Consider the following 20,278-nt stretch of genomic DNA (forward strand, 5'->3'; position numbering starts at 1 on the left):
GATTGCGCATTCGTAGGCAAATGAGGCAGCTGTTTTGCATCCGGCAACATGGCACCAAGCAAACAGTCCATCCAGTTGGACTATCATTGCGCAGATAATAAGTAGAGACGCTTCTCTTAAATATATAATCCTTGCATTTGATATAGCGCTTTTCACGTCGGGAGGACGTCCCAAAGCGCTTCACAGAACACACTGTAAAGTGAATTGACTGTATATTTGTGGGCGAACGCGGCAGCCAATTGCGCACAGCAATGTCCCACAAACAGTCGTGGATTGAAAATGACCAATTTATTATTGTTTTTGGTTTTGGAGGGATTATTATTAGGCTCTGTGTGGAGTAAGGAAACTTGCCCAAGGTTTCGCCCTCTGCCTGGAATTGCACTCAGGTCTCTCGCTTGCAAAGCGAGTGCTCTAACCACTGAGCTACAGGACTCCACTTATCAATAAGAGGGGGCGTCCACAAAGTCCTCTTATTCCCCCCCCCCCCCCCCCCACCGTTACAAAACAGTGATACGAGACTTCGGTTGGAGCTGAAACAAGTTGTCAGAGGTGGGTTTTGCCTCTTCACTCGCTCCGTCCACGTTACGGAAAACGTGGCCCCAAACATGACGACGGATTTATCTGCCATTAAAATGGTGCGGTCACACACGCACACCGACAGATCCTCTGGACGTCTAAATACAGCGAAACGCATTTGTACTGAATACAACGCAGTAGTTCTAAATACAATTATCACCATTCTTCCGCGTGTTTCAGTCATTGATCAGTGCACTGTGTGTGTGTAAAAAAAAAGAGGGGTGGGGTGAAACAGGACTTTGTGGACACCTTGTAATGTGGTGGGATCCACTTGAACTCCAACACTTTATTATCATAACGGAGAGTGAGCCTGAACCCACAAACCTTTCTGACCCAAAGGCAAGCATGCTCTCAATTGGCCTTGAGGCTTCAGCCCTTGTAAACCTATTCTACAACTAAATAGTTTTGGTCTGTTTGCCTCATCGCTCCTTCAGAATCTTAAACACCTGTATCAGATCTCCTCCACCCAGTGGAAAAGGTTTCCAAGTCAATCCACTTCCAGTGATTCCATCCATCTTGGGTTAATGTTTCCTGACATGAAGCCAACAAATTCCTCCGCGTTTGTGCTTTTTTTAATAACACAATAAGTCGAGTTCTTATTGTGTGTTTGTCTCACACGTCCGTCAAAATGTACCTGATCCCACTTAAAAATCTAAATCTTGCACAACTACTTGTGTTTGAATGGGACAGATTTTTAGAAGCTATATTCAGAGTTGACGGCATCCTCCAACTATTTTCAGTTGGGAGGCAGGTGAAATGGGAGGTGGCTTTTCAGGCGTTATCTAGTTTACCCAACAATCTCTCGGAAAAGTACTTCTGGAATGTAGCAAGTCCGGTACATCAGAATCGTCGGTATTTGTGAAGCCCAATTATCTGAACAATGTGAGACAGTGTTTGTGTTAAGACGTTTCCCTAACTTGAAAATGACCTGCCTTTCAGACCTGCCTTTTTTTTAAACAATCTTAAGAAATTAGCTGCTCAGTTAGGAAAGAGAAGGGGCCGCAAATTGACCTCTGGGCTTCGTCTGCTAAGGTGGGGGTGGAGGAGATCAGCCAGGAATCCTGCTCCTGAGTTTCTATCTAATGACCTCTGCTAAAGAGAGGGTATTTTTGTGTTGTGCTTGAGGACTTTCTTCCCCCTTGCACCCCCCCCCCCCCTAACCCCCCCATATCCTATTAATATTTACTGTCCAGGTTCACATATGGATTTTTAATGCTTCACTATTTCCTTTTTGTGCCAAGTACAATTGTAAATGTGCAAATATAATAGTATAATAATAAATAATAATCCTTGCACTTCATACAGAACCTTTCATGTTGTCGCAAAGCGATTCGCAGGATCACAATGTAAAGTGGATTGACTGTGTATTTTTTTTGTGAGCGAAACCCGGCAGCCAGTGGCGCAAAGCAATGTCCCACAAACAGCCGGAGAGCGAGTGAGCAATTTTATCAGGGGGATTTTTGGAAAAGACAGTGGGAGACGGAACCTCCCTTGTCTTTTTGAATAGCGCCGTGGGATCTTTAACATCCACCTGGACGTCCGACAATACAACTGCATTGGAGTGTCAGCTTGCCTTAGATTCCATGTCCCAACATGGGGTATCTTTCTCTCAGCAAGGCAGCAGGAGGGGAACTACAGTACAACTGGCACCGTCAACCCTGGACCAAAACTTATTGTCCAGCATTTACTTGCACTTGAGATTGACAAGGATGTGAGCTGCTCCCATCACAGAAATCATTTCATTGACTCAATCAATAGGTGGAAAGGGTGCGTCCATTCCACCGAATGTATAATCCGGATAGCATGTTTAGAAAAGAATGTGCAAAATGCAAACATTTCCATTGTTTAAGCAACTTTTATAACCCAAATGCATTGAAGGCAGGATGTTTTTTCAATGGAATTTCTTACCAGTTTTCTTGACACGATAGATAATGCAAAGGGAACCACTAAAAACTAAGACGATTGCTCTGAACTGTGCAGTGCGACCACAACAAACACTATTATTAGTAGTATTATTATTATGTGATTGATCATTAAGGATCAGAAGGCAGGACTTTTTTTTGTGGTTTTCATTTTCACTGCAAAATCTTGGAAATTTAGATCTTTGCCAAGAGAACAACTGGTCATAATGCCTTAAATCATCATAATAATAATCCTTGCATTTGATATAGCGCTTTATCACTTCATTGGGTCGTCTCAAAGTGCTTCACAGGATGTACTGCAAAGTGGAGTGACTGTGTATTTTGTGGGCCAAACGCAGCAGCCAGTTGCACACGGCAGTGCCCCACAAACAGCGGTAGTGTGAGCGACCAATTTATTTTTATTTGGAGGGGTGGGATTGTTGGCCAGGACACTGGGAAAGAGAAACTCTCTTCTCTTTTCGAATAGCGCCAAGGGATCGTGAACATCCACCTGAACAGGCAGACGGGACCTCGGTTTAACGTCTCATCTGAAGGACGGATGAGATGTTAAACCAAGGTCCAAAGCAAAGCCTTAGCATAAGATTTCCTAAAGTATCCAAACACGGGCCCGTTGCTTCCAACAAGCTCCTGGCACCATTCCATCAAGCACCTAGACTGTCTCTCCCTAAATTGCCAAGGATTCAGCTTTATTAAAAGCGTATTGTTTTGGGGACTTTAGCTCCAGCTGTTGGATTGCAGCTGCAAATGAATCGGCGAAACCTGATAGGAGATGAAATCGGAATGTAATGAACAATGAGCATTTCTCCCATAAATGACATGAAACACGTAGCACCATTTATTATTAATCCGACAAAGACGCTCCGAAACTTAAGCAGTCCATTTAGTCCATTCCAATATGTGCATTTTAAAGTAAGCCCTAAAATGGTAAAAAAAAAAAAAAAAAAATTTTTAGAGCGCTTTTGAGTCGTTTTTTTCTGGCTGTTCAAGTGGATGTTAAAGATGCCGTGACGCCAAGTCCTAAATACGTGTCTCTTGAGGAGCAATCGCAGGCTAGGTCTCGCAATAAAGATGGGAGCAGAGGTTGAGAAGAGTCAAAAAAAAAAGCCAGGAGAGGCCATGAAAATCAAGATTCAAAAATTCCTCTTTACCCATTCTCATCCCGTCTTATCGGGGGTGACATTTGCTATCTGCAACCACCACCACAACAACAATTTGCGTTTATATATATTCACGTGAGGTACGGCCCTGGAGCGCTTTGAACTATCCCCTGATGTGTGCATTGCAGTTATATTAAGCTGGAATTTTACCCTAGACGTATATAATAATTGTAATAATCTTTGCATTTGATACAGCGCCTTATCGCGTCTTCGAGACGTTTCAAAGCGCTGCACAGGATATACTGTAAAGTGAATGGACTGTATATTTTGTTGGGCGAAACGTGGCAGCCAATTGGGCACAACAGCGTCCCCACAAACAGTCGTGGATTCTATGTTGTGATTAACGGAGCGAAACCCTCAATGTTACAAGCCAACTGGATATATTTGCCTACGTCAGGTCCACTTCCCAAACCTGATGTCTCCCTCAAGTGGCCGCCGAAATAAATACACTTATTTAGTAAACGACGCAAAATACTGTATAATAGTGTCAAATCTACTTATTTCATTTGGAGCTCTCAATATCGCTGACGATACATCTGTATTTTTTTCTCTCTAACCGGCAGCGCGTGGCAAAAACTTCCAGGAAACTGCCCGCTTGAAACTAACTTGAAACTGACTAGATGAACAGGGGCGAAATTAGAGAGACCAACAACGAGAACTTGCATTTATATAGCGTCCCTCACGCGGGTGGTGTCCCGGGGCGCTTCCCGAACCTCGTCTGTGGCCGCTCATTGGTAGAAGCCCAGTTGTTATCAGGATGTCTACTGTAGGTGTCGTTTGGTCTCATAAGTGTGTGGGTGTGTGTGTGTGTGTGTGGGAGAGAGTGCGAGAGAGAGAGGATAGATAAGATTTCAGGGCAGATGTATAATGGAATATCATAAACCTGGATTGCTAAGCTTCGCTAAGTTAAACAACTCTCTCTTTCTCTCTCTCTCTCTCTCTCTCTCTCTCTTTCTGTCTCTTTTTTAAGTGCTTTATAATTCCTGGTTGTCACTCAACTCGCTTCACAACCTGCTTCAAAGTGCCTTTCAATCCAGATTCGCTAGTACTGGTGGACATGTTCCTAGCAAAAGACTGTTTTTTACCACATTTAAATGGATGGTACAGGCTCCCTCGGGAGATAGTGGAAGCAGAAAGTACATAGATTTGTTTTAGGAAATAATATCTTGGGATACAGCGTATAGTTTGGGACATGACATGTCATGCGACTGCTAGGATGGTGGAAGATGAACTGGATGAACTTTGGTCTAAAGCGCTCTAGAAGATGCAAGGATTATTATTTTTATTATCTGGTAATTCACATACTAAATTTCCTTAACCCTCGTTAACCCTACAAGTTTCAGTTTCACCCACAAAACACAGTCAATCCACTTTACAGTGTATCCTGTGAAGCGCTTTGAGACATCTCAATGACGTGATATGGGGCTATATCAAATGCAAGTAGAATTATTATTATTATTACTACAAGCCAAAGCATTAACAGCTAGTGTGGTCCTAGCTGGACAAGTGATGGGAAGTTTGCCAGATAGTATTCGGGATCAGATGAGCAGGGTGTCCAGGAGAGCTCATGCACTCGGTTCCAGACAAAAGGTTCTCGGTGCCATTTTTACTTTTATTTCTTAATTTCACAGATTTTGCTCATTGCATTCCACACCCTCTGATCATTTACAGGTGGCCAAACATCGACTAAAGATCACCAGACCCGACGGGAAAGAGGATAAAGACCAGGGTCGTTTAACGCTCGCCCATTTAACCAGTTGCTTTGGCAAATCTCCTACATTTTGCCACCAAAAATAAATTCTTTCCTCTCACCCTTCTATTCACTGAACCAAACAAATACGAGCGGACAAAAGGCATCTGGTTCCACGGTTTTACCGGTTCACGAGTGCGAGAGAATGAGCAACAATTTTGGAGTGCATTACCATTCAGGACAACGGGGAAACAACAACAACAGCTTGCATTTATTTAGTGCCATTCGCGAGGGATTAGCAAATGGGCCACATACCTGCAAACCGTGTTCCTTCCCGAGGACTGGACACAAGAAACGTACATGGAACATGCCTTGTGTAGGCATTATGAGTTGGAGATGATTCACGCTGCTGGAGCGAGGCACATTAAAAGCTCTGGGATGTACAACTAGCAACGCAGCCGTCATTTGTCAGAGAATTGTGCAGTTTGCTTTCGTGTTGCGAAAACAACAACAACAAAATTACATCGGGAGGACATCCCATTGCCTTCCAGCATGTTATTGCATGTAAAGCTTTGTGCAGATGAAATTAGAACACAGGAATAGGCGGAGGCCATTCAGCCCCTCGAGCTTGTTCCGCCACTCTATCAGAACATGCCTGATCTGTACCTCGAGTCCATTCACCCGCCTTTGCCCCATATCCCTTGACACCCTGACCTGACCTAACAGACATCTATCCACCTCAGTCTTGAAAATTTGAAAAAAAACAGCGTACCTTTTGTGGGTAAAAAAGGAAGATCTCTTATTTCTTAGAGACACCGAGGAGCTTTATACTGCAGGGAAGCACAGGAAATGAAGTGATTTTTGTTTTGCATCCTGCAAGTACAATTTTCTTCTTTGTTCGGGCAAATGCAATCCCCATGACAACACAGGTACCAGTAAGTTACCAATAAGAAAGCTAACATACTTTAGACAAAGGATGCGGTTTTTTTCTCGTACTGTATTATGTATAATATATATAGAACTGCAATCAATTTTGCTGGCACTTGAGCCGTGCTTTACGTTTGTCCTGTTCACTTCCGCCCACTTTACAGTGTATTCTGTGAAGCGCTTTGAGACGTCTCAGACACCTGATTAAGGCGCTGTGTCCAATGCAAGGATTAATGTTAATTCACTTCGTAAGAGAGTGTGTTTTGTCACAGGTTATACACAGGTTACACCACGCTGTGTGTTGTGCGTGCGAATGGTTTAAAAATAGGTTAAAAAATACGTCTGACATACAGTCCCAACAATTGAAGGGTAAAAGTGGAAACAAAACATAAAGATTGCACACGGACCACCTCTTGAGGCTTTTGCGAACCTTAATGCCAGATTTAAGTTAAGATTCCTTTTGAGATGTATCATTTTTCAAAACTCCTCAAATAATTATCTACTTCTCTCTTAGAACTTGTTATCAAATTGGATTTCACCAGAATTTCAGGCAATGAATTCCAGATCCGAACAACTTGGATATCGTGGATATCAACTTCCATAGCATACTTGAACAGGATTGTACACACTCCCAGACATGGCCTGACAGCAGCAACACTGTACAATTTTAGCTTGACTTCTGGGCATCTAATAATGATAATAATCCTTGCATTTGATACAGCGTCTTATCACGTCTTCGAGACGTCTCAAAGCACTTCACAGAATATACTGTACTCCAGTGAAATGTTCTTAAATTAATTGTAACGTGCCCTGTGTACTAAACATTCCTTAACATGTTCATAATTAACCACGGCGACAGTGAATATTGATCCCATCTTTTGTATTGTTTGTAAACTCATTGAATCAAAAGTCTTTCTCTCCTTCCCACTTACTTGTTGGTCTGCCTGGGTCACTGGTTACTGTGTGACACAGTAACAACAACAACAACAATTTGCATTTATACAGCGCCTGGACATATAAGTCGAATGGTGAGTATTTTACATTATTGCTCACCTTGTAAGCATTCTCCGACATGAAAGGATCATACCAAATGCAAGGATTATTAATTAGTATTATATTTAATTTCCAATACTAAGAAAATGTTGAGTAATGCCCCAACACTGATTTGCTATTGATTTGATCGATGCACATTCTTTTCAATTCAAAAATCATTGCTGTCTCAAACACAAACTCATCAGCTCACCAACCTAAGGAGATTTTGACTTTATATAAGAGTTAAGAAGAGCTTTACCTCGATTGGTTTTAGCGTAACCACAACATCACTATTATCTCTGAGATGTGAATCAAGCGGATCCATTGTACAATCTGAAAAGACACTCTTTAATCTACTGAGTGCATCTGTGTTTCCAAAGTCTACCCTAATGGTCTTTAATGGTGGGTTGTGGTCTGTTCAACCTGAGCATCAAGCGCCAAGGCTCGAACCACCCCATGCTAGTGCGAGCGTCGCTAGTTTGCTGCTCATATTGCTTGAAAAATACACAGTCGTTACACTTCACGGTGAGTCTTGTAAAGTGCTTTGAGACATCCTCCTGACGTGAAAGGCGCTGTGTCGAATACGGGGGTCTCTTGCACCAATTCGTGTCGATTTGGTGCGAGTCCATTGCAAGAATAAGGAAATTGTGGTGTCTTTATTCAGAAGAAAAAATGCGTTCAGGTTGAATTCAGTCACATGGTCGGTTCCTGTTGACATGATGGACTGACGTTAAGCCTGCTTGGCCTATTTGAGGTCACGCTTATCTGCTTTGCTGCCTGCACACATAACACAGCTGCCCTCAGAAACCTCCTTCCCTTGGAAGAAGGCAGAGGTTGCGATCTTGCTAATTCCAGTCCTATCTTTACCAGTTGGCGCTGCTCACGAACACTCCAATTATCTTCTTAACAAATCTCCAAGATTAATTTAATAGCTTTAATCCTGATCTGTACTCTCTTCTCTCTTCTCTCTCTCTCTCTCTCCCTCTCTTTCCGCTGCCCCCATTTTCTATTGCTTTAAAATGCATTTCCACGGATTAGTTCAGTAGGACATCTCTCGTTGCTATTGGCTACTACTATATTTATGACCCCCTTACATATTGGCATCTAAATCGAGAGAGCTGTTACACGGGTTTATGGACTGATATAAGGTTGTACGGGCGCGCACACACACACACACACACAAGGCATTGAAGCTAGAATCCAGGCTTCGCTTGGAAGATGGGGAACACAAGTGGCAACACCGTAGAAGAATTGACGGCATGCGAGATCTCTCAGTGGTACAAGAAATTTATGTGTGAATGCCCGTCCGGCCAACTGAGACTCTACGAGTTCAAGCATTTTTTGGGATTGAAGAATCTGAGCCCGGCCGCCAATAGCTACGTGGAGCAAATGTTCAACACCTTTGACATGAACCAAGTAAGGACCATCCAACGATTGTCCGAAAAAAAGTGGGTCAGTGATAGAGCTCGGAAGCGAAACGAGTGATCTGTTTGCAAGTCGTGTTGCAATCCTTCATTCCCTTTGTGGGGTAGGGGTGGGGTGGGGGGATGTGGGGGTGGGTGGGGGGGTGGTGGTTTAGCACAGTATTCAGTGAAACTCTTTCTTGTTGCATTTTAAACTTAATTTGGCGCATTGATATGCTTGAAATAATAATAATCCTTGCATTTGGTATATGGCACCTCATCACGTCATCGAGACGTTTCAAAGCGCTTCACGCACTATACTGTAAAGTGGATTGACTGTGCAACCTGTGTGCGAAACCTGGCAGTCAATTGCGCACAGCAATTATATACCGGGACTGTGTTTGTTGCAGTGCTTTATTCAAGGGGCTGCTGTTTGAGCTATGAACATCTGTGGAATAAAACGATGACCTCAACGATTTGACAAGGCGCGATATCAAATGCAGTAAATTGAAATTCCCCGTAGTCTGGGCCACTAGACCACGAGTAAGAGAGAAGTGCCCTGTGCTGTTGTGCGCAGAGCCAAAAGAGATGCATTGGGGGCTCCAGTTCATCGAGAGCAGTGCAAAGGAATTTCCGTGTTGTTGGGAAGCTAAAGAGTAGACAACAAAAAACCAGCTGCTCTGCCTGCTGAGCCCTTTCAAAAGCTAAATCACAAACGTAGCCAGCAAACCAATACAACGACGGTACAATTCTGCCTGTTCCAGGACGGATACATTGACTTCATGGAGTACGTGGCTGCTCTGAGCTTGGTGCTAAGAGGGAAAGTGGAACAGAAGTTGAGGTGGTATTTCAAAATCTACGACTTTAACAGGAATGGCACCATCAACAAGGAGGAGCTTTTACACATCGTCAAGGTATGAAGCCACACTGAAAGCGGTGGGATTCTTCTCCACTCGGCTCCTGAGAGGGTTAAAGTGAGCCAAATCCCTAATGCCTTTGGCCAGCTTGCCAGACACTGCTCTCGGCTGCAATTCAGAGTTAACCGATAAGCTCCTTAAAACCATTTTGTTTAAATCTACTTACAAGGTTTTCTTTAAAAAATAAATAAATGTATATATCTTTGAATTGTCACTCACCTCATTGCTGTCTGTGGCACCTCAATGCCCTAAAATGACTACTATTTTCCTACAGATGTTGTGGATCACAAGATTGGTTTGAATGAAGAAGGCCCTTTGATCTGCTTGATCTTATCAGTGGGTCAAAATATAGCAGTCAATGCACTTGATGATAATGACTTGCCAAGAGCTTTAAGATGTTTAGCCATATTAAACTGCTATAAAGATATAAGTACTTTCCTTCTATCTTCACGTTACTAATTTACTTGTAACTTGTTGCCCCTCTCCCACCCCGCCAAAAAAAAGGCAATCAGGTCAATCAACGGACGTGAGCACGAAACATCAGCGGAAGAATTCACCAATATGGTGTTTGAGACGATGGATATCAATGGAGATGGTACGTGGCTTAAACTTCTCACTGTTACCTTAAGAGCCGCAACTTTTTTTCCTCTCCTGTTGTGTTCACTATTATGTCTTCCAGTTTTGCACCTGAGTAGCCACTATTGATGTGCAAGTGGACAGTGGGTGGGCTATTTACTTGAAGGTTTCCCAGGGGGCCAAAATTGCTTCAGGTCTCAGCCTTAAGGCACTTGTTTTACCATGTCAGAATGTTTTGGAAAATTCTTCTGTCCTTCAGATGAGACGTTAAACTAAGGTCCATTCTACCCTTTTAGCTGCACGTTAAAGATCGCACTGATCGAAAAGAGAAGGTTGTCGACCCATTGGCTGGGTTGACAATATCCCAGATTGGAGTCCTGGAGCTCAGTGGTTAGAGCACTCGCTTTGCAAGCGAGAGACCTGAGTTCAATTCCAGGCAGAGGGCGAAACCTCGGGCAAGTTTCCTTACTCCACACAGAGCCTAATAATAATCCCTCCAAAACCCAAAACAATAATAAATTGGTCATTTTCAATCCACGACTGTTTGTGGGGACGGTGCTGTGCGCAATTGGCTGCCGCGTTCGCCCACAAATATACAGTCAATTCACTTTACAGCGTATTCTGTGAAGCGCTTTGGGACGTCTAGAAGACGTGAAAAGTGCTATATCAAACCCAAGGATTATTATTATTAAACTGATCATTAACTTCGTAGCTGTGGAACACTGGTGTGCAAATTAGCTGCCACATACACCTACAAAACACACATTCATTACGCTTTACGATTCACTCTGTGAAGCGCTTTGAGACATTCTCCTGGTGTGAAAGACAACATATCAAATATAAGGGTTATTATTACTATTTTTATTCACTCTTAATTTGGGAGACAGGTTTTCGGAATTCGCTAATTCACCCAAATAAGAGTGAAGAATTGCACAATTCTGCGTAACCTTAACCCTTAAAACTATGCCGATTTCAGGCCACTAAAATACTACAGCAGTTGCTAGATATGGAAACAATTTAATTTTGTGTGACTTGCAACCTCTATTTTGGGGTGAAAACACATAAAACACAGCTGAAATAGCCTTATAAAAGATTCGTATTTCTGTTATTTTTTATTTTAAAAATTGCCATTTTTGTTTCTAAGCCTTTTACCACCAATCATGACTTATTTATTGACTTATTTATTGGGATCGATCAACTTCTGTTTCTCTCCCTTTTAGATGAGCTTTCCCTTGAGGAATTCTTGGAAGGAGTCCAGAAAGATAAACTTTTACTTCATTTTCTGACCGAGAACCTGGATCTCTCGCACATCGTTGACGTGATCCAAAACAATGGGAAATGTACAGAGAAGTGAGCGTTTGTGCAGGAAAAGAATATCTTACAGAGATATTTCCGTTAAATACTTTTACTTTGTTCCATCAGCCTCCTTGGAAACTGGTCTCTAATTGAAAGGAATGGAGGGATTAATTGGAAAAGGTTTACAAGATTGATAGATCGATAGATCGATAGATAGATCGATAGATAGATCGATAGATCAATAGATCGATAGATAGATAGATAGATAGATAGATAGATAGATAGATAGATAGATAGATAGATAGATAGATAGATAGATCGATAGATAGATAGATAGATAGATAGATAGATAGATAGATAGATAGATAGATAGATAGATAGATAGATAGATAGATAGATAGATAGATAGATAGATAGATAGATAGATAGATAGATAGATAGATAGATAGATAGATAGATAGATAGATAATTGGGGATGTAATGGTGTTAATGAGCTAGGAGAACAGGCAGGGAAATAGGATTTAAGGTCTGTCATGATCTAATAAACTGGCAGAATCAACGGTACACAAATCACTTGAGGATGGAGCAGGACGACAAAGAAATACTTGTTATTTTACTGGGACTGGAAAGGGATTGAAACAAGCTTTGAACTTTCTCATCCTCCAGACAGCTGAAACCGTGCCTTGTTTACCACATTGGAAAAATAAATCCACTTTGAATATGCATTAGCTGTCGAGTCCTGTTTATTTTCGTGGCGGTCAGGTTTCTTGTGAAAAAAATACAATGTCTTCATGCATGTTTCAATGTAAAATAAAATAAAATAAGAATCCATGTATCTGCTCCAGCATTAGCTGTGTCCTCTGATATCTGGTGAAGTGTTCCAGGACACTACCACACTTGAAAGGCGCTATATAAATGCAAGTTGTTGTTGTAATATATTCTGCCATTTGGGCTTTCAGATCAAATCAGTGTTACATTCTGGGATACAATTTGTTTCAAAATACTGTTTACGTTTTTGACAAATTGCAAGTCAGGTTATTCAACAAAACGAATAAAACAGGACAACATCGAAACTTTCTAAAACAAACCGTCAACATTAAACAAAAGTAAACCTTCCAGGAAGCAATCATTGTTGTAGAGTTGTTGTCTTGTCCCTCGTTCTTCCCAACAATTGAAAAGATGTTTGCTGTACACAAATTGACTGCCACATTATGAATATTGAGATGTCCTCCCAATGCGAAAAGTGTGTATAAATGTAAATTGTATTGTATAAATGGATCATTATTGTGTATGGGTCATTTTCTCTGCTACACTTCTGCTCTTATAATGATGTGTTGTTAGGCTCTGTGACTGTAGAGGGCATCACAGTCTAACCTAATTTTTCTGAATTTCACTGACTGGGTTTGAATAGTAAATTAAATCTGTCTGATTTTCTCTTCTCATAGGCAATTATTCCAATTGTAGCATTCCTACTGCTGCCTCAGCTGAGATCAGATAACTCTACACTAGGGACTCGGCACCGAAACCAAACACACTTTGAGTTTAATAAAAATAATAATTCTTGTGTTTGATGCAGTGCCTTTCACATCCTGAGGATGTCTCAAAGTGCTTCACAGGATTTACTTAAAGCGTAGTGATTGTGTGTTTTGTAGTCAAACGTGTAGCACTGGGGATTAAAAAAATCCCAATTTGTGCCTTGCGTTAACCCACTAAACCATTGGGATAGCTCTGTATTACCAGAGCTAATCTGTAGATTACCAAAGACAGATTTCAAGACCCAAATAATAATAGCCATAAGACCCCCCCAAAAAAAATTATGTTGTTCATTCTGAGAATAATGTTAAGGAAATATCCAGGCTTTAATGGATTTCATAAACTGTCCTCTATAATCTCTGGTGTCGCACACGTATTGGAATATTTTCCATGTACTGAATAACTCACACTTCATTTTAAAAACTAGAAAAATAAAAAATATTGAAACGTTTGTGGAACCAATAAATGGTTTCAGGATTTTGAGATCTTTTAAACAAATATCCTTTAAAATCCTCCTCGTTTCATCTTTTTGGAATCCTATAGAGTATTGGTTGGAGCCCTCGCCTCGCAAGCTGGAGGACCTGGGTTCGATTTCGAGGCAGGGAAAAACGTTAGGCAAGTTTCCTTACTCCACACGCCTCGGTTTACATCGCAGTAAGAATCCGGTTGTCAGTTGATTGGCCAATTACTTTTCCAGGGGTAATAATCCCTTCCCAAAAAAAATAATAATAATAATTTGGTCACCCAATCCACGACTGTTTGTAGGACATTGTTGCGTGCAAATTGGCTGCCCCATTTCGCCCACAAAATATACAGTCAATTCACTTTACAATATATTCTGTGAAGCACTTTGAGTCGTCTCAATGACGTGGTAACGCGCTATATCAAATGCAAGGATTATTATTATCTCACTGGGGTGAGTCTTAAAGTAATTCAATGCGAAGGGAAGTCAAAATTTTAACAACGCAAATGATTTGTTCTGATTACGTTGTCAATGAGTTTCGAGGAAGGAAAATGGGAATCTCTCCTGGAATCGGTTTAAGCTTTACTGATGGAAACAAATCCTTATATAGATCTCGCCAAGTGGCTTTTGACTTTAATTCGATGAGATGAAACTCTAAAAGGATTGAAAAACAGGTGCAGAGGTTTTGACTAACATCAGCACTAAGCCATCAATCACAACCTGTTGCAATGGGCGAACATTGAAGCGAGATACATCAGTCTGGGACTCGCATTAGTAGTTTATAATTATCACACACACTGCTTGGGGAGCTGTAAAATAGAGACACATACATATTTTAACTGACCTGTTTGTCTAATTTCATTTTACCTTTGCATTGTCCTTTACAGACAAGGAACAATAATAATAATAATAATCTCACAGTTCATTCTTATATGGTGTTGCAGAACCTGAGCACATTTAATAATAATAATAATAATCCTTGCATTTGATATAGAGTCTTATCACGTTTCTTTGAGACATCTCAAAGCGCTTTACAGAATACACTGTAAAATGAATTGACTGTGTACTTTGTATGAGAAACTCGGCAGCCAATTGCTCACTGCAGTGTCCCACAAACACTCGCTGATTGAGTGACTAAATGATTCTTGTTTTTTTTTAGAGAGAGAGACAGACGCGGTTTAATTGACCTATTTGTCTAATCCCTTTTGCCTTTGCATTGCCCTTTACAAGGCAAGGAACAATCCAACTTGAAAACAAATGGTGACTGTATTACATTGCTTGCGCTAAACATGGAGACATTTTAAAAAAAACAACAATATTGATTTTATTAGTCAGTCATGAAATTGATATCAGGCGTTTACGCATTCCATCATGTGGTTACTTCACGTGGTTACTTGAACAAAACATACACAAGGTCTAACTTAATAGTACATAGAAGAACCAAAAAGCATCCTTTTGAGAGTCAATTTACAATGGATAGAGAGCACGTTATACCTTCAAAGGGCATACAATTCAGTCTACTGTACATATGTTAATAAAAATAGTAGATATGACAAACCATCACCTGTTTGTGCAGTTACTCACAAAATCTTAACGTATCATCCAGTTCAACTGCGCTGGAAAGTTATTTCAACTACTGTATAACTGAGCAAAGTTGAGTCATGAAACCACAATATACCGAGTGCGTGTTCAGTTTCTGAAAATAGTTCGAGTAACTTTTGTCAGCTTCACTCCCCTCTCGGTCAAATAAATCTATATTTTTGTTGTGGATGTAATATCGCTGTCTATTTTCTTTAAAAAAATATCAAAAGTACAAAGGAATGAGTATGTGGGGACAGAGGTGGAGCCTGTTTTTTTGGGTGGCTTGTCGGGTCGCCTTTCACGTCAAGAGGACGGCCCAAGGTGCTGGACAGTCAGGGATTTGGACCCGAGCTGGGGGTTGGGATGAGGAGGGGTGGGGGCACTGATGAGAGCCAAGCAGGAGAGTCTCGGTCTTGTTGACGTCCAACTGGAGAAAATTAGGGTGAGAAATAGAGTCGGATGTCATCCCCATTCATGTGGAAGTTGACCCCATGTCTGCGGATGATGCCACCAAGCGGGAGCACGTAGATACTGAAGGGTTTACAATCACAAAGCTTTGGGATTTAGGATTTTTGTTTAAAACAAAGCACTTTTGCGCCTCTGCTCATTAATCCAGCCACCCGGATTCACATCCATCTGAAGCATCTTCATCACCCACTTGTCCCTGCGAGCTCCATCAATAAATTCATCCAGGGATAGGTGGCCTAGAGAGTAAGAGAGAGAGGGAACGTAAATAGCAATAATAATAATTCCTGCATTTGATACAGCGCTTTTCACGTCTTCGAGACGTCTCAAAGCGCCTCACAGAATATACTGTAAAGTGAATTGACTGTATATTTGTGGGCAAAACGTGGCGATGAAACTAGGAAGTAAGGGAAGCAGGCAGTGTAACATCATTAAAGCCATAGACCACGTAGTTATGAAAAGTTCTTATATTAAATTTAGTCTTAATTTGGAAGCCAGTTTTTCACAGTTTTTTTTTATATCAAAAAAACTGACAATGATTGACTGGTACCCTAATAGCTCACGTGTGACTCCAAATGTTTACATAACTCTCGTTCATATTCCATCGCCTTATGATAAGCAGAACCAGAGGCTAACATAGCAAGCATCTGGAGCGATTAGAACACAGCTATACACCGCGATAAGAAGCTGTCACTATAGGGCTGTCTGAGGATCACTCAACAAGGCTCGGTTCTAATCACACTGCAAGGCATCGCTGTGCCGAATTCTCTGCCACCTCCACCTAAACAACACGCAGTTGCTACACTTTACAGTAAATCCTGTGAAGGGCTTTGCGATGTCCTCCCGACGTGAATGGCGCGGTATCCAACGCAAGGATGATTACCACGAGTACAATTGGCACATTGAACCAGGTTTGCTGCACTTCAAGCTCAGAAGAAGGAAGGCCAACAGATGATTCAGATCAAGTGTAAATCTATGGATTATTATTATTGTTATTATTATAACTATTTTGCAGCAGGGATATGTATCAAGCAGACTGCCCAAACAAACAAACGTCACTGGCAAATTGATGAAGGAGCAGGATTGATCTTTGTCAAGCGAAGCAATTGAAGGGGAAAAAGAGATAAAGTATCAACCGGTATTTGTCAACGTACTGGACAGGCTGAATGTTTCCGGGTCTATACACTCAATGTTTGTGAACGTTTGCACAAACGAGAAGAATATTTGTGAATGTTTGCCGACATGTTGCAACTCCAGTGAAAATAGCCCATCGAAAGAAAAGATGGGCGTAAACTAGCTGTTAATAAACTGAAATGTGCATTACGTGTTGCAAAAACTAACACCTCGGCTCCGTTCGCTACTCCACGTGAAGGAGGCAATGCAAATGCAAGTGGCTGTTGTTGTTGTAGCAATACCTACCATCGCCATTTTCATCAACCAACTGGAATATTCTGTCCACAACCTCTTCTGGGGTCAGCAGTGGAGAATCATCTTCCAGGTTAGCATGGCAAGCCTTCTTTAACCTGTAGATAGACTAGAAACGAAGAGGGACGTCATTTGGATGCTCTTCGCATGTCGACTAGATTTTTTTTTAGTTAGACAGGTGTCTAACACACATTCAAGTCCATTATTATGATAGCTAAGGGTATCCAAACCAGACAGAGCTCCACATACGTGTATCACTATACGCGGAAATTTCCCTGTGTCTGGAATGGAACGTGTCCTCTCTCTGAAACGAAGGACACAGCCTGTTTATCTAATCCCGGAGGGTATTAGGCGCAGGTTGGCAAGCCTTGGGGATCCCAGAGCGTGCGTTGAGGTAACTGCTGGAGTTTAACCAGCTAAACCTGTTTCACCCACAAAATATACAGTCAATTCACTCCCCCAATGGCCTCAGGTCTGCCCCTCCATACTCCACTGATGAGCCAGACGGGCTGGTCTGTCAACAGTGTCCTGGAGTACAGTACTGTGGAGTCCTGTAGCTCAGTAGTTAGAGCACTCGCTTTGCAAGCGAGAGACCTGAGTTCAATCCCCGGCAGAGGGCGAAACCTCGGGCAAGTTTCCTTACTCCACACAGAGCCTAATAATAATCCCTCCAAACCAAAAACAATAATAAATTGGTCATTTTCAATCTACGACTGTTTGTGGGACATTGCTGTGCGCAATTGGCTGCCGCGTTCGCCCACAAATATACAGTCAATTCACTTTACAGTGTGTTCTGTGAAGCGCTTTGGGACGTCCTCCGACGTCAAGAGCGCTATATCAAATGCAAGAATTATTATTATTATTACTGTGGGACCACCTGACTAACACACTCTACTGTCAAGACCACCACAGAGGGTGGACTCGAATCCGACATTCTGTTGCTAAGCACGTCACCTTGGAACCAGCTCCAAAGAGCTTATCTACGTCCCCACCTCTCCACCCCATCCCCAAGGAGGGATCAAAGAGCAAGACAGAAAACAGATGGAAGTCACAAACCTCCACAATCTCAAGCAGTTCGGTTTTATCGATACATCCGTTCCCGTCTTTATCGTAAACTTTGAACGTCCATTTCAATTTGTGCTCCAGTTTGCCTCTTAAAACCAGGTTCAATGCCGCCACATATTCCAAGAAGTCAATGGTGTTATCCTGAGAAAAGAAAATCAAGTGCGTGTTACTGTGTCTTTCAAATGCACCAGATTTGGGGGGTTTTGGTACACCGGGTGTCTGACACATCCGTAAACAACAACAACAAATTACATTTGTATAGCACCTTTCACGTCGGCAGGATGTCCCGAGGAGCTGGACATTCAGGCATTTGGACCCGAGAATTCATTGTGAAATGTTGTGAATTTCACCCTTATGTTCAGAGCAAATCTTCCCCTCCACAAACTCCAGAAGGTCCAGACCGCCCACAAAATATTGGTTTTATATTGTTCCTCCTACATACCCTGGATATACACATACATGTATATATATATATTTGTACATTAATTTACTTATGTTCATCGATTTAAATCATTTAATATTTTTTACTTGAAACACATTGTGATAAAAGCTATGACCAAAGAAGCAGTCCCTCCCTTCCTCCCTCCCTCCCTCCCTCCCTCCCTTACCCCATTCTTGTCAAATGCCCGGAACATGTTTTCGATATAACTGGCCGCTTCTTGGTTCTCGGTAACTCCGAAGAAATGTTTGAATTCGTGCATGAAGAGTGTTCCGCTGGGACATTCCACCACAAACTTTTTGTACCAATCCTGCAGCTCAGCGACATCGATGTCCATGTTATTTTCATCGCTCAACTTCTGCCCCATCGTCGGACACCACAGAGCCCTCTCCGCCCAACACACGGACTGGGTCAGTCTTGCAGACAGAGTGCCCTGCTCAATCCTCCTTCACCTTGGCAAGGACTGGGCAGGACTCTTCCCAAACTGACGCACTCAATCAACACTCACGTCAACCGGGACCAGTCAATATGCCTTCACGATGTGGGCCTTTTCCTCTTCAATCCCCTCCACAGGTGTCTTTTCTGAGCCTGGGTCCTCTCTCTCTCTCTCCCTCTCTCCACGATCGACCCTTGCCACAATAGGGACTGGTTGATCTTCAGATACAGAGGGATTTCCTTTCCTTGATCACTCAAACAATGGCTGCTCTCTCTGTTCTATTTTAATCAATTCAATGAGTTGATCTTCGGATAAAGAGGTCTTTCTATCCTCAATCACTTAAACATTGTTTGGTGGGTGTGAGACTGGATCGTTCTGTGCTTGATCAGCCCTCACCTCAACATGGACTGGTTGATGTTTACAAACCAGGACTTGTTAATTTCAGAGTACGAACTCCAGAATCCAGACTTTTTGACCTTGAACCAACATCAGCTAAGCACAGAAGCGTTGTTTCTCCTGAATTTGTGACCCTTTCCCAAAGCGTACAATTAGCTCTTTAGTAAGAGCTGGTGTCTTAGAGCTGAACCCACCTCAATCCTTCTCTCGTGCTCTATTGTTACTGAAGACAAGGACTTAATCGGTCCTTATTAAAACAAGTTTCTAGATCCAACACCACCAAACAGGGCAAAGCCTACTTAGAGGGCTTTAAGTTTATTTTGAGCTTCCCAACAGGCATCTTGATCACTGTGTGATAACATTCGGTGACCTCTACCTGTCCTAAATACAGACTCGGTGGCAGCCTCACATGTCTGAGTCTTGGTCAGGAAGCTGCTGGTTGATAAAGAGTAAGACATTTTGAGATCTAATTAAAAATAGAGAGTGGATACACAAATGCACAGCTTCTTCTTTTTTGCTAATCATTTCTCTAAGTGGTTAAAAACTTGGGAGGATTTGACTTTCAAATGGGATTTCCTGCATTCCTGCTATGTGTGTATTCCTGGATCCTTCCAGGGATGTGTGGAATTCTCAGTTTGGTTTGGATACTCTTAAGCAGGTGATGGGTTTCCGCTTGTATCAGACACCCAGACACGTTTAGCAAACAGGATTAGGAGGAGTGGAGGCTCATGTGGAGTATAAACATTTATTCAGTTACTACACTTTACATCATGTCCTGTAAAGTGTAGTAACTGAGCGTGCTATTTGATAGCCAAATTCCAAAATTAGAGAGTGGTTTTAAATAGTTTAAATCCATTGTCGGTGAAACATAATTGTGGAGTCCTGTAGCTCGGCGGTTAGAGCACTCGCTTTGCAAGCGAGACACCTGGGTTCAATTCCCAGGCAGGACGAAACCTTGGGCAAGTTTCCTTACTCCACA

At 42.0% G+C, this 20,278-nt stretch overlaps 2 protein-coding genes across 2 annotated transcripts; one reads left to right on the plus strand and one right to left on the minus strand.

Moving 5' to 3' along the window:
- The first annotated feature begins 8,278 nt into the window (after positions 1-8,278).
- Positions 8,279-11,705, plus strand: LOC103182500 (guanylyl cyclase-activating protein 1). The gene is made up of 4 exons (XM_007899555.2): positions 8,279-8,720; positions 9,472-9,621; positions 10,129-10,219; positions 11,421-11,705. The coding sequence occupies exons 1-4, from the start codon at positions 8,523-8,525 to the stop codon at positions 11,552-11,554; spliced, it is 573 nt and encodes a 190-aa protein (XP_007897746.1). The 5' UTR covers positions 8,279-8,522; the 3' UTR covers positions 11,555-11,705.
- A 3,944-nt stretch (positions 11,706-15,649) lies between these two features.
- Positions 15,650-18,834, minus strand: guca1b (guanylate cyclase activator 1B). The gene is made up of 4 exons (XM_007899556.1): positions 18,637-18,834; positions 18,020-18,169; positions 16,958-17,072; positions 15,650-15,777 (listed from the first exon to the last, which is right to left on the minus strand). The coding sequence occupies exons 1-4, from the start codon at positions 18,832-18,834 to the stop codon at positions 15,650-15,652; spliced, it is 591 nt and encodes a 196-aa protein (XP_007897747.1).
- Positions 18,835-20,278: the final 1,444 nt, after the last annotated feature.

This window comes from Callorhinchus milii, unplaced genomic scaffold (genome assembly GCF_018977255.1).
Source record: "Callorhinchus milii isolate IMCB2004 unplaced genomic scaffold, IMCB_Cmil_1.0 Scaffold19, whole genome shotgun sequence".
Taxonomy (NCBI): Eukaryota; Metazoa; Chordata; class Chondrichthyes; order Chimaeriformes; family Callorhinchidae; genus Callorhinchus; species Callorhinchus milii.